At 44.3% G+C, this 15,361-nt stretch overlaps 1 protein-coding gene across 6 annotated transcripts in view; it reads right to left on the bottom strand.

Annotated features, from left to right (window-relative positions):
- The window catches only part of ARHGEF2 (Rho/Rac guanine nucleotide exchange factor 2), a 136,411-nt gene that overhangs the window by 79,272 nt on the left and 41,778 nt on the right, over positions 1–15,361 (bottom strand). For all 6 annotated transcript variants that reach the window (XM_060269554.1, XM_060269555.1, XM_060269553.1 and 3 more), the window contains 3 exons: positions 14,993–15,107; positions 12,293–12,332; positions 6,819–6,951 (listed from right to left, as the gene is read on the bottom strand). In XM_060269554.1, coding sequence (XP_060125537.1) covers positions 6,819–6,951; positions 12,293–12,332; positions 14,993–15,107 — 288 coding nt within the window. The remainder of the gene's footprint in view (positions 1–6,818; positions 6,952–12,292; positions 12,333–14,992; positions 15,108–15,361) is intronic.

Raw genomic sequence — 15,361 nt, 5'->3', positions numbered from 1 at the left:
AACCTGTTTTGCCACTGTGAGAACAGGATGCTGCAATATAGATGAGCCAATGGCCTGACCCATCTTACGGTTGCAATCTTTGAATCAGATCTGAAAGGCTGTCACGCAGAAGCAGACTAGTTCTCTGTGGCTCCGCGGGGTGGGATTAGAAACAGTGGGTCAAGAGCGGCTTGGATAATTGCACGGAAGGAGATTTTGGCCACATTGTAGGAGAAGCTTCCTAAGGGTAGCAGCTGTTCCATACTGGCACAGACTGCTGGGAGTGGGGGGGGGGGAGTTGCTCTCCTTCGCTGTAGGTACTTAAGCAGAGTCTGGGCAGCCATCTGTCAGGGATGTTGTGGTTGTATCCTGCACTGTGAATCCTGCATTCAGCCAGGATGGGCATGCTAGGCAACCTCCAAGGCCTTCTTAGTAGCTCTCAGAATATCTCTTGTGCAGCAGCCTTTCCTTCTAGAGGGGCTTGTGCCAGAGAAACATCTCACTGGGCTGGGCCTCCTCAGTCAGATCAGAATCCATTACAGTTATATCAGCCATAGTGGCTTAGTAGAGCCTCCATATTCAACAGGAGCCTACCACTAAATACCAGCATCAAGCGACAGGTCCAAGCTGCAGCCTTCCTGCCCTCCCCCTGGGCTGGGAAACAGGGAGATGGACTTGAGGGACATTTGTTCCCCTTGCCCCCGGCATTCTTAGAATCTGATTCGGACACCCACAATCTGCCTCCTATTTGTGCTGTGGTAGAGCCACCTCTTAGCCCTAAGCGTGTGAGGAAAGCCCCGCTTTCTCTGGCTCTGCTCCCAAGGAAACAGTGGCGGGAAGCTCCTTCCAAACCAAAGAGGCCATGGCTGAAAAAGCCCAGGGTGGTGTCCTTAATCGCTGTGTAAACAAACCCCTCTGCCTGGCATGAGGCAGGAAAAGGCCAGAACTTCCTCTGACCTCACCACTCCAGAGGCTGTTGCACAAGATGCAGGGAGTTTTTGAGGAACTGAAAGAAGCTGAGGAGAAGGCAGTTTTAGGGGCTCAGGGTTTTGGAAGGGCCAGCGCCTCTTGTTCCGAAGGATAAGCCAAATCAAAATTTAGTGTGGATATGCAAACAGGTGGGGTCTCCTAAAGAGGAGAAGGTGCCTGCTCTGGTCTTTCTGCTGCTGCACTCAGCCATGGTTTGATGTGTTGTCCAGAACCAGACTTGGGCCCCATCTGCCCTATCTGTTTAAAGCAGTACCATGGCCACTGCTTCCTCCATAGTATCCCCCCAAGAATCCTGGGAAGTGCAGTTTGTTAAGGGTGCTGAGAGTGGCTAGGAGACACCCACACACCGATCCAAATTCCCCCCACAAAGCTCCATTTCCCAGAGTTCCCTGGGAAGAGGGACTGACTGTTAAACGCCTCTGGGAATTGTAGCTCCGTAGCGGTGGGGGGTAGAGGTCTCCTAACAACCCTCAGCATCCTTAACAAACCACACTTCCCACAATTCTTTGGGGGAAGCCGTGACTGTTTAAAGTGGCATGGTCCTGCTTTAAATGGATAGTGCAGCTGGGGCCTCACACGTGTCGAAAGCCATAGATAGCACATGACATTTTGCCGCCTGAGGCAAAAGCAAAACGGCACCTTCCCCTGTCCCACCTGCTTAAACCACTCATGAGTGAGACACTGGTAGCGGGTGGTCTGTCTGATAGAGATACCCTGCTCTTGATAGGGTTACAAGCCCTCTGAAGGAGCAGGCATATAGCTCAGGGGTACTTCTGAATCCTTTGCTGTCGCTTGAAACTCTAGTGGCCGCAGTTGATGAAGTGCCTTCCATCAGCTTTGACTGCTGGCCCAGCTGTGCTCCTTTCTGGAAAGGGATAGCCTAATGTCTGTTACCTATGCTCTGGTAATGCCTAGGTTGGACTACTGCAATGTGCTATATGTGGGGCTGCCTTTAGGTTTGGAAACTGCAGCCGGCGCAAAATTTTGATGGCAAAAACAGCCAGAAGCATGGGCCGAGATCAAGTAAAACAACAGAAATATTTAACTGACCAATCACATCTGTTCTGCCCCCCCCCCCACAAAAAAGCCCTGCCCCCACAAAAAATCTTGGCTACACTCATGTAAGGAAAAAGGTTAAGCAGCCATCTCCATTCACCTCCCCATCCCTCCAACTAGGGAAAGGTGAGGGGCGGGAGTCATACCTTAGTGGCACAACATTGGCATTGCATGCAAAAATGTCCTGGGTTCAACCCCTAGCGTCTCAAGGGAACAGGTGCTGGAAAAGACTATTTTTCTGCCCAACACCCCCTCTGGAGAGGCCCTGCAGGTCTGAGTAAATAACACCAGGCTGAGTGGGTGAATGGTCTGATGTGGTGCAAGGCAGCTTCTCTAAAACATGAAGTCTCAAGTGCTGCTTCCAGTTTAGTTTTAAAAGCGGGGAGTAGGAGAGAAGTTATTATGTACTGCTGAACATATAAGGTGCCTTTTGGCCCTCGGTGATGTAGACTTAGAAGATAGTTGTGGTGGATGAGTAGGGAACCAAATAAAAACTGCAAAACACTTTGCACGTTTTCTTTTTTAAAATTACTATAGAACTGGCCAAAATGGTAGACTTTGCTCATCTTCAAAGTGGGGAAACAGCACCACCTCTTGAACAGTTTTGCCACTCTTTCACCCGCCCCGAGTCTGGTTAAGTATAAATGCTCAGAGATCTTAGTCAGTTTGAAGTCACTATGAGAAAGACTTGTTCCTACTTGTGTAGCCTGTGCCTCCGGAGAGTAGCAAAATAGTTGGAACAGAGGATCTTTTTGCAAGGAGCCCTCAAGCTGCATGAAAAGCTATAGATTTAGCAGCTGTGCTCCTGCAATGCTTTTTATTGCAATTATAAAATGATGAAAAGGCTCTCCCAAATATAATCAAATTGACAGAAAGTGTTAATTGAGATTGTCCAAACAGTGATAGGTGACGTAATTAGGCTGATCTACACACACACCAAAGCTAGGAATCACTCAGGGGCCCAAAGGCATGCTCTGGGAGCAGTGGGGAGAGAAGGACACATCAGAGAACAGCAGGGTTTGCAGAATGGTGCAGGCTGCAGCAGTGAACATTGCACAATTAATTCCTGTCAAAGCAAACCCAAATACAACTATATTTTTTAAAGGCCACATACAATTTTTAAATAAAATAGGACAGGCCCCCATCAGTGTTGGCAACCCACTGATTGATGAAGGCACACCTGTTTAGGAAAGCAATACCCCGGACATGAATTTCTGGTTTTATTATTCTGTTTTAATTGCAATGCTTTATAATTTTTTTGTTTTATTGTGCATTGTAATTAAGGATGTTACTGTGCATTTTAATTAAAGATTGATTCTATAATTGTAAACTGCTTAGAAGCCTTTTTTTTTGCATTTATATTCCACCTTTATCTCCAAGGAGCTCAAGGAGGCATGCCCATAGTTCTCCATCTCCCCATTTTATCCTTGCAGCAACCCTGTGAGGTAGGTTAGCTGAGTGACTGGCCTGGGGGTCACCTGTTGAGCTTCCTGGTTCAGTGGGGGCTTAAATCTTCGTCTTGACCAGGTCCTACTCCAACACTCTAACCACTACACCACCACACTGGCTCTCAAATTTTGACATACAAGTGGCATATAAATTAATTATTATTAACTATAATTATTAAGTCAGGTGGCGCTGTGGTTAAACCACTGAGCCTAGGACTTGCTGATCAGAAGGTCGGCGGTTCGAATCCCTGCGACGGGGTGAGCTCCCGTTGCTTGGTCCCAGCTCCTGCCAACCTAGCAGTTCGAAAGCACGTCAAAATGCAAGTAGATAAATAGGTACCACTACAGCGGGAAGGTAAACGGCGTTTCCATGTGCCGCTCTGGTTCGCCAGAAGCGGCTTTGTCATGCTGGCCACATGACCCGGAAGCTATACACCGGCTCCCTCGGCCAATAATGCGAGATGAGCGCCGCAACCCCACGACTGGACCTAATGGTCAGGGGTCCCTTTACCTTTATAATTATTAAGTCATGGTTATAAATGTAATTATGATGCTTAATAATAACAACAATCACTGCGAACCAGGGCTCACATTGTGTCAGAGCCTAAACTTTGGGAGCGTGAGACACAGCAGGTACATAGTGCTGTTCTCCCAGTTCAAAGGTAATCAAAGCCCAACACACAGACTACTGGGGACTGTGGCCTGCTTAAGGGTGGTGCGTTTCATGAAGTCTCTACTTAACAGCAGGCAGAACAAACCTCAGCCCTTCTGCTGGCCAAGGAGGAAGGAGTCAGCAGGTTTTCCCACACCTTCGTTTCTGCTGCACCAGCTCCAGGATCAGGCCCCTCAAGGAACCTGAAGCCTGCAGCGGTAGTTTCTGCCTTTTTACACTAGTGAGTGGCCTGCCAGTGCTAAGCCCCCAGCAGGGGCTCTGCCATATCCTAATTTCCTCCAAAGGCAGGGACCAGGGGTTAGGATTGCACTGGTACGGTAATTCCAAATAGGAGGCGGGGGTGGGGATCAGTAGGATCTGCTTTAAGTGCTAGCACGGAAACAAAGCGGAAAAGTCCAATGTAAAAATACCCAGAATAAAGGAGAAAGACACTAGCACTCCCCACCCCCCCCAGTAAGAATCTATAAGCACCAACAAATTTAAATTAATACATGAAAGCAAATTGAGAGGCCACATTGGAAGTTTAGTAGACCCAAAGTGAGATGAAAATGGGGGGGGGGGACATACACACACACACACACACACACACTATTGGGCAAGTAATGCACAATTTCACCTGGATGTTCAAATACGTGTTATCAAATTGTTATGGAGTATCAAAAGCACACTTTCAGAGCCCAAATCATTTCTTTTTTTTTAAGAGCTAAGCAATATAAAAAACAGCCAACATGTGATGGGGAGACTTGTAGGGCATGTATCAGCTTAGGGAGGAGTGAGGACTTTTCCATTCTGAAAACAATGCTGGAGAGTGAAAACCACCACCCCTCAACATTGTGGCTCACACACATATCCCAGGCTACTATTGCTTTAAAAAAAGTAGGTTTTTTTTGGGGGGGCATATCTAGTTTGGCCCTAAGGCACTGTGTTTTAAGAAGCAAATTACCAATGCCTGAAGTTAACAGGAGGGTTTAAGGAACTGCAAAGATGAAGATGCTTATCGGTTAACAAGACAAAGAGAAAATGAGATCTCAATGGAAATGGAAAACAACCCAAAATCTTACATTGGACAGCTGGTCCCATTAACTCTGGAATATACGCATAATCTGAAATTTTGACAAGGACTAGTAGCTCCATACACTTTTTATCAGGGTGGATAAAAATCAATGATTTTTTTAAAAAAAATCAAAAAAATCGGATTTTTTTGATTTAAATCGGATTTTTTTGATTTAAATCGGATTTTTTTGATTTAAATCGATTTTTTTGCTTTAAATTGGATTTTTTTAAATAAAATGCTTTTTGAGGAAAGAATATTACCATCCAAAGGTTATTCCATCATGAAATAAAGATTAGTTTTTTTAATTATGTAGTATAAGGTTGTATATGTTTAATTTATGGGGTAAATAAATTCCATTAATCCATTCACCTCTTCCAGAGGTTTTTGTAAGATTATTGGGCAGTTTCTCTGCCTACAAGATATTATCACAGGTGCTTGGTTTACTTTTGCAGTTCTCAAAACTGAATTTGACTCAACAGAGATCACATGCCTCTTCTTCACAGCAAAAATGTTATAACATGAACAGAGTTGAGAAAAAGACCTTAATCCTATTGTTCTACAAACCTATGAATACAGAAGCAACCCCTTCAGTGCTAAGTTTCAAGAAGTTCAGTGAATAGAATAGAAACAATATTTTTCTGATTGTTTGGACAGTATTTAAGTTTTTCATGTGTAGGCTGGGCTGACAGTCTAAGTTTCTTAAAATATATATATATTGTTTTTGTTTAGCCAAATTAGTTAACAAACATGGATGTTTGTTTAAGCAAATAACATTTGCTGAAATGTTATTGTTTCAGTTGAATAAATCTATTTAAATTGTTATTATTAAGGTAATGATTATTTTTCTCCTTCCTAAGTACAACAGTAAAGTTGTCCAAATATGAATGATTAACCTATTAAACTGGGGATAAAAAACCAATATGAAAAGTTGTTATTCTAAAAATCTTCATCTACTTGCATAATAAAGTTATACCAGCAAGAATTAGTCTTTATGATTTAAATCAACTATGATTTAAATCAAGCCTTACTGACTAGGGATTTAAATCGTGATTTAAATCGTGATTTAAATCAGTTTGATTTAAATCAAATCCACCCTGCTTTTTATATGGTTTGACATTCTGGTGTTACGTATACAATGGAACCATCATTTTCAAGGCAACCCTTTCGCAAGCCTGGCAAATCTGGAACTATACTTGATAATTAGATAATGATGATATTGTTTACTTGGACTTTGTTATTTTAACACACTTGCAACTGTACAGTACTCATTTTACATGCTTATTTTATAGTTTGCTTTTCCTCTTTTGATTTTCATCTGTTATAACAGTTTTCTTTGTTTTATATACACTATAAAATGAAATAAGAAATATTCACCGAAAGAAAAAAGAGATACTGAGAGAACTGTGAGCACTTTGTTCAGGGGTTTATTTGGGGGGGGGGGCAGGGAAACCCACATTGGGAAACTGATGAAAACAATTAATTTTCATTACTGTAGGCATTAAGCTGTTAAACCGGAGAGATTTGGAGGTTGTGTACAAATCGATGCTTATACAGGATCAGTTTTACATGGATGAAAGACACAGCAATTAAATCAAACTGAAAACTTCCAAGGCCCTACCTTTGACTTCCCAGTCATCTTCTTTAAGAAGCTGAGGGTCCGCCCCAGGGTGGTCCCCTCCCTCTGCGGGTGCACCTGGTCTTCGGCCTCCACCGTGGTGGCGTCCAGCCACCCGCAGCTCCCAGCGCCGAAGCTGAAAGCATGGAAAAAGTGAGAAAGGAGGAAGGTAGCAAAACAAGCACACACTCACTCGCTCACTGGTACCCAAGCCAAACAATCCCCCTTTTTGTTGTTATTGTTTCTAGGCCAGGAAGTAGGGAGGGGCCAGCTCCCTTGGCGGCCCCCAGTGACCTCAGAGGGTGGCTGCTCCTATTCCCGGCTGGGGAGAGGCAGCACAGAAGCATCACTGTTTGCTTAAGCTCCACTAGCAGCGAGCAGAAAAGAGGCAGGGCTGCACATCATCACCTGGGCCATGAGCAGAGATTTCAGTGCCCCAGAACCTCTCACAGGCAGAGAGGCTCCCCTCTGTTCCCATCTTGGGGTCTCTCCTGAAAAGGACTTCCATTAGTACAGGAACCAACTGCCAAGGCTCTTTCACTGCTACCCTCATATTTGAGCTCATCACTCCGATCATAAAAAAAAACCCAGTTTAAAGCCTTGGTGCTTCCCTTTAAAGCCCTTAAGTGGCTTGGCATCCAAATTCCTGAAAGCACACCCTTGTGCCCATTCCAGCTTGCTGGCACCCTCAGATTTTATGCTGAGACCCTGATCCAAGTGCCTTCCTTACTGAAAGCGCAGGATGCAAATCCCAAAGAAGAGGTCTGGAATAGCATCCCTCAAGAGGCAATCCTGGTGCCGACTTAATGATGTTTTCAGCACTGGGTTAACACCTTTTTATTTACATCTTAATTCCCATAATCCCTCACTTTGCTTTGTAATTCTTACCTGCTGTCTTTTATTGCAGATGCTCAGATGAGTTTCGTATTGTATTGTATTGTATCGGGTTAGTTATCTATACTATCTGTTTTGATTAAACTGATTAAAGAGCCAGAATGGTTTTGTGGTTAGAGTGTTGAACTACTAGGACCTGGGAGAGACCAGGGTTCAAATCCCTGCTCAATCGTGGCTGATTATATGAGAAGGGGGAGAACAATGTACATCACCTTGAACTCCTTGGAGAAAAGATGGGATATAAATGCAGTACTACTACTACTACTACAGCCTGCCTCAAAAGTCAAAGTGGGGGTAACATAAAAGGTAAAGGGGCCCCTGACCATCAGGTCCAGTCGTGTCCAACTCTGGGGTTGCGGTGCTCATCTTGCTCTATAGGCCGAGGGAGCCGGCGTTGGTCCGCAGACAGCTTCCGGGTCATGTGGCCAGCATGACAAAGCTGCTTCTGGCAAACCAGAGCAGCACACGGAAACACCGTTTACCTTCCCGCCGGAGCGGTCCCTATTTATCTACTTGCACTTTGATGTGCTTTCGAACTGCTAGGTGGGCAGGAGCTGGGACCGAGCAATGGGAGCTCACCCTGTTGCAGGGATTCGAACCGCCGACCTTCTGATCAGCAAGCCCTAGACTCTGTGGTTTAACCCACAGCGCCACCTGGGTCCCCCTATAACATATATAGTAATAATATTATTATGTGTCTATTATGAAGAGAAGGAGGAACAATATCTCCACCCCCTTTATATATTCTGGGGGAAAGTATTACTGAACTTTTTAAATTTAGCACATTTGTACCCCACCCTTCAGCCAAAAGGGCTCCGACACCAGCTCAAATGCAATCCCTATCCACAGGCTTACAGTCTAAAAAATGTGGCATGTAAGGAAAAGGGACGGGGAGGGAAGAGGAAAACCAAAACTCAGGCACCAGTTTCTGAACAGCTGTTCCTATAGTGCCCAGCTGGCACAGTTCAGGGGCAGGAGGCGCCTGGTGGAGCTGCCACAGCAGAACTGATAGAGCGAACTCTGCTTCCCAGCTCTCTCACTGCTGGAAAGGCAAGACACAGCTCCTAAAGAAGCCAGCCTATGGAACAGCAGAAGTCCTACCAGATGTGACCTGGTAATGAAGATGGGAATACGAATTGGCAGGGGCAGTGATGGGGAAGAATGGACACATTCTCAAATGCTGGGGTGGGAGGTGGGGGGAGACTGTAATCTGAACTTAAAGAGAGGATGGTGATGATAATGTGTGATTGAATGCTGGGATTTTTATTGGACAACCCCCTGACCTCTCCTCCATCTCTTGTCTTGGCCTTCCTCAGCATAAGTTAAGCCCTCTGTGCCAGAAGGTATTTTCAATGTGTATGTTTTGTTTGATTTAAGAATTTATAAACTGCTTTATATAGACTAAGCAGTCAACGTGAATATATAAAACCAACCAACCAATAAAACAAAATCACGAAGCTTTAATAAAAACTCTTCCTGTGAATTGGCTGCAAACTAAGAACAGCAATTCAGCCGGGGGAAGGCCTGAGTTAGGTGCTTCTTCTTTTTTAACTGTTTTGTTTAACCCAATGTTGACATGCTCCATATCCAAATCTTAAATTTTATAGGGCAAGCAAGTTTGCTTATTGGGGCGAGTATTTGGTGAAAAGTCCACTTTGGATCTTGTCATTCTCTAAGCAGCATAACAAACAACACATGGTCAAGAGTTGTCTGGGGTACAATTTGCTCATGTTCAGTGCCTGTCTCTTCTTTAAGTTGTCCCCCTTTTACAATTCTGCCTATGCCTCAGGAGGTGCGTCAGAAAGCTCTCCCCCCTCGGGAGGGGCAGATTAGTCAATTTCAATTACTTTCTGCTTCTCGTTTTCCCAATCTTAAATGCAGTTCTCCACATTTCCAGTTTGTATTAAAAAGTCCTCAGGAAAACCCATCATAATTTTACTATGGTTTCTCTTAATATACACATTTTTATAGGCGACTTTGCCAAATAGACACATTTAGCAAAGCAATTTTCCTAATGCATTAAAAACAGGAGGGGGGAAGTTATTTTTTTGCTCCCAAGACCATATCCTTATCAGGATTGGCTTTGCAGGCCAAATTTGACAGGCCACTGACCTGTCAATCATGTGATACTGTTATGATGTCACACGACTGCTGGGCAGGTGAAGCTGCCAGCATCCTCCTGTCAAAATTCTTCATGCAGCTTTGAAGGTCTTCCCACGCTTTCCCCTTAAACCCAGTACTGGGGGTTTAAAAGAAGAACACAGGGAGACTTGCAAAGGCAACCACTATAGAGTGTGACAAACTTAGTTGGTCTCTAAGGTGCTACTTTGTTTTCACTATAGAGCAGTCTGTCTTAAAGCTGTAACTTGTCTTTTGAAGTCGCCTCCATCCTGTTCTTCTAAGGGGGACGTTGCTTCAAAAGGGTGAATTTGCCAAGCACTTTAATACAGAATCGACTGCCTGTGCTCCTTTCTTTCTCTCTTCCACTTAACTCTAGGGAGAAAGGTGTTTTTGCAAGCAAAGGCAAGGAGGGGTGGGTGCGTCTCCCATGCTCTGGTTTGCTTGCAAAATGCTCCCTTTAAGATCAGAGCAAGATGCAGACTTAGAAGGGAAGAGGGAGAAGACTGGCAGTAACTTCGTCCTTTTAAATCCCTAATCTTACAGTGATCTCTAATCTCCATTCACCAGCAGATGAGCGGAGATTAAACCCTACTGTCTAGGCTTTGGGATCCAATGCAAGCTTAAATCCTGCCCTCTTGCCCATCAGCTGATGTCACCAGTGATGTCAGCTGATGGGAGTGGCTTGGGAAAAACAGCCTGATGGGCCAAAATGGACCCTCTGGAGGAAGAAGTGTGCATGCACACAAAAGCTCATACCAAAATAAAAACTTAGTTGGTCTTTAAGGTGCTACTGAAGGAATTTTTTTTATTTTGCTTCGACTCAGACCAACACGGCTACCTACCTGTAACAAGATAGGTCCATTTGCCATAAATTCTCTACCACTGATTTAAAAGGTTTTTTTAAAAAAACATTTATTATCTTTTAAAACTCAATGTGGTATTCACTATGTACAATGGAAAAACAATTTGCATTAAGACAAAAATATACCCTAAGAGCAATAAAACAGTGTTATTTATCTATTTATCTGGGACCCAGGTGGCGCTGTGGGTTAAACCACTGAGCCTAGGGCTTGCTGATCAGAAGGTCGGCGGTTCGAATCCCTGTGACGGGGTGAGCTCCCATTGCTTGGTCCCAGCTCCTGCCAACCTAGCAGTTTGAAAGCATGTCAAAATGCAAGTAGATAAATAGGAACCGCTACAGCGGGCAGGTAAACGGCGTTTCCATGTGCTGCTCTGGTTTGCCAGAAGTGGCTTTGTCATGCTGGCCACATGACCTGGAAGCTATACGCCGGCTCCCTCGGCCAATAATGCGAGATGAGCGCGCATCCCCAGAGTCGGATACGACTGGACCTAATGGTCAGGGGTCCCTTTACCTTTACCTTTATTTATCTATTTAATGCCCTTCTATCCCATATTTTTATTTTTTATTGAATTTATATACCGCCCTATACCCGGAGGTCTCAGGGCAGCTCACAGAACATATTTTTCTCCAAGGAGCTCAAGATGGCATACTGTATATGGTTCTTCCCCTCTTTTAATATTCACAGCAACCCCGCAAGGTAGGTAATACGGCTGAGAGGAGTGACAGTCCCATGGCCACATAGTGAGCTTCATAGCCAAGTGAGGATTTGAACCCCCATCTCTCAGGTCCTAGTCCAACACTCCAACCACTATGCCATACTGGCTCTTAACTGGCTCAGCAACTAGATTTTGTAGTGGGAGTGGCAATTCCCCCCCCTGTCACCCAAGGTCACGCCCAGTGAGCTTCATGGCTGAGGGGATTTGAACCCTGCTTTCTTCCAGGTCCTAGCCTGGCACTCTAACCACTGCACCACACTGTTTTATTTTATAAAACAGATTGGGGGGATTCTTACACATAGATCAGGGTCTGGGCATGCATTTTTGTACATGATTTTCACTAACGTGCACATTTATATGTAGGCTTTACCCCAGTATATGCACTTTTGTACACATGACTTGGCTGGAGAACCACTGTACATTGCAAAATTCAGAGAAGTGTAGGTTTCAAAGGAGGGCTGCATCACTAGCTCTCCAGGTCTACCCTAAAGTACTTGGCCTACACACATCCCTGGTTGCTTTCTTTGTTGTATCCTCCCCACCCCAAGCCTACTGCCTGCAGACCTCTAAAAATAAAACTGCTGCCAGTGATCCCTAGAGGGTAGGGGAGAAGGAGGTTTTCCTGGAGCATCAAGGGACCCTCGGTGGGGAAGATTTAGCATTAGTGATAAATAAACAGCTACGATTCTCCCCTTCAAAGTTAGACCTGTTATGGAAAAGTTGGATTACACATTTGAGCAGAGCAGTCGTGCAAGTGCGGCCATATCAGCCAAACAATGCTGCCATTCCCCTTGAGATCAAGGCCTCCCAGGTCAGGAGCTGAGCTACGAGCCCAAATCCCACCACCCCTCAGTCATATCTGAAGGGCAAGAAGTGTGACTCACCCATTGGACAGGCTCACAGTGTCACCATAAAGGGAGATCCCTGGCAAGGGAAGGAAGAAGAGACATATTTTATCTACTGTACTTGAATGACACTTTCCTACTTCAGAAAGTCCTCATCTGTTACCTGCTTTAAAATCACAACAGTGAAATATCAACAATAAAAACCCTGAAAACAAAACTGACAGCTACAAGGAGTGTGATTCCAGATGGGGGGGCAGATCTTAATACTGCAAATGAGTTGTTGAGATATCATAGAAACATAGAATTGTAAAGTTCAAGCCCCAGAAACGCAAGAATATGCAGCTGTCCCATATGGGGATCAAACCTGCAACCTTGGCATTATCATCGCACAGGGCTTGTTTGCAATAATAATAATAATAATAATAATAATAATAATAATAATTTATTTGTACCCCACCCATCTGGCTGGGCCTCCCCAGCCACTCTGGGCGGCTTCCAACAAAAATTAAAATAAGTTTCCCCCCCTCTTCTTATACAAATATTGAGGCACATGGTCACCCAGAGCTACCAGTATACGCAAATGTCTGCCCCATTTAAGACTATACTGTAGAACCTTTATTCTTAATAATAATGGAACTCACAGGTGGATAATACTTTTATTTTTACATGTCTTTATTATCTGTAAAAGGGATCTTTGCATGAGTTAATATTTTATTATCCATTTGGGGCTGTGTTGTATTTTGATACTTTTGACCTTCTGGTCAGTTTTTATACTTTTGACCTTCTGGTCAGTCACACTTTACAGTTTACATTTCTGATTCTTTGTTTCTTAATACTTTAAAAACAAGTTTTTTGAATATTGGATTTTCATACAAAAGATAAATCCAGGTTTTTAGGGAGGGGGGATTTGGACTGGCATTTTTATGCCAATAATGGTGCCTGGGGACTGCAAAAAAATACAAAAAACTTGCACGTATGAGCAGCCCCCATCACACCATAAACCTCCATCTGGAAGCCCTACAACTAAAGCAGCAGCATAAGCAGAGCGAAACTGCAGAATGCATTCAGTTTCACGGACCAGATTTTTGTCCCCTTTATTATTGGAAACCTCGGCTGACTCCTTGGAAACACAGTTAACACATTTACTGCAAGATTCTGATCCGAGTAGGTCCCTTTTTGTTGCCAGGTTTCTGATTACAGTCTTAGCTTATAAGAGGAAAAATAGATTACTTTATGATTATTGATCTCGCTTATATAATACTGATTTATAGTGATAATCTGATATTTTAAGTGCTGTATTGCTCTTATTTTAATGGAATTTAGAAATTTATGATTTTAGATATGTATTTTAATTTTATTAATTTTATTTTGTCATATTTGCTTTGTTGTACAATGTATATTGGTATTGAATATGGGCCTATGGCCGTAATAAACTATCTATCTATCTCCATCTGGAAGCCCTACAACTAAAGCAGCAGCATAAGCAGAGCGAAACTGCAGAAGTTAATTACTGGTTAAAACCCCAGCAGTACAGAACAGGGAACAACAACAGGGGCATCTGCCTGGACAGGGAATTGCAGAGGTGGAGTGGAATTGCAGAGAGCAACCCCCTCTCCAGTCACAACCCCACCTGACTTTCAAAGGCAGTTGGCAGTTGGCAGCTGGATGAAGACCTCATCTCAGAAGAGAGTCTTAACTGGAGGGAAGGCTTCACCTGAGAGAGCAGGTGGTCCTTCAGACACCACCTGCTCTTGGTCTGTTTTGGTGTTTGAACATGCAAGAACCCCACAGAGGTAGCAACGATGAGCGGCTAGACTGAGGCTCAGTGGTAGAACATCCACTCTGCATGCCTAGGGCTGAACCCAGGCTCCAGAAAATCCTACTTGTTAAAAACACAGTGGAACAACTGTGCAATTTCCCCAGGTGTAATGACCCATTGTGCAACTTATTCAACAGCCTGGCTAGCCAGTTACGGCCTGTATAGATTGCTCTAGCCAGTTCCCTCTCTATGATCCATCTCTCCTCTCTAGGAATCATCACTTAACCCAATGCTTCCCAAATGTTTCCAGGCCACCACACCCGTGGTTCCATAACCTCACCTCCAGTGCTCCTTGCCCTATAAAAACATTGTTCAGAATAGCAGTTTGCACAACCCACTATGGAAGATAATAACATAAAAGAATTCAAAACACTAACCATTAATTGCGCATTCATTCAAAATCTAGTTAAAACTATTTAGTTTAATCAATTCAACGAAACTGATGAATTTGATCCAACGATACCAGCTTTTCAAAATCTGGTAGTCATTTACACCACCAGCACCCCACTCAGGAAATCCCACCGCCCGCCCCCCCCCCCAGGTGGCACTACCACCCACGTTGGGAATCACTTAAAGAGAATCACTTCCCTTTTCACATAGCGTAGCCTTTATATTGTTTTCTCCCCTGCACCCCCCTTTAAACTGCAGTAGGGATGGCCAATCATGATCAGGAGTGCTATGAGGGCAAAAGCCAGCATTTAACCCTTTCCACCCTCCCCCAAGCCTAGTGAAAATCACCCCCTCTTTCCCCTCACAAACGTATGGGGAAAGTGGGCCAGCCCACTTGGCTACAGAATGTTATTTGGATTCCAGAGGTCTGGAACCAGAGTTTCAATTCCACTTCCAGGAGAGCAGTGATTGGGTGCTGCTTCCTGTTCCATGCCTAGAAATGCCCCACCCCCACGAGTCTCCACACTCACCATCTGCTTCTGCCGGGTAGCTGTCAATGCCACTCATGGAAACAGATTTGGAAAGAAGAGAGCTGCCATTGGAGTTCTGGGATGCATGATATGCTTGCATCCTCCTGGAATGTTCCTGAAAATGAGAGCGGGCTATTAAGGTCGCAAACACCACCACCAACCCTGGGCAAAGGATTCGTCACTTCAGCAGCAAGAGGGCATAGAAACCTGGGACACATACGCTCTACCAACCTAAAGCCCAACTTACTACTCCGCTAGCTTTCAGTAAAGACAGTCTCGCTCATTCAGTAAACTGAAAGCTACCCACTTCTTCATTATTACAGTACTTCAGAAGTCGCACATGGCCAGTCCTTAATGAAACTTGGCTGA

The sequence above is a fragment of the Zootoca vivipara genome, chromosome 17 (genome assembly GCF_963506605.1).
Source record: "Zootoca vivipara chromosome 17, rZooViv1.1, whole genome shotgun sequence".
Taxonomy (NCBI): domain Eukaryota; kingdom Metazoa; phylum Chordata; class Lepidosauria; order Squamata; family Lacertidae; genus Zootoca; species Zootoca vivipara.
Note: the sequence above shows the minus strand (reverse complement) of the source record. Positions and strands in the feature narration are given on the sequence as shown.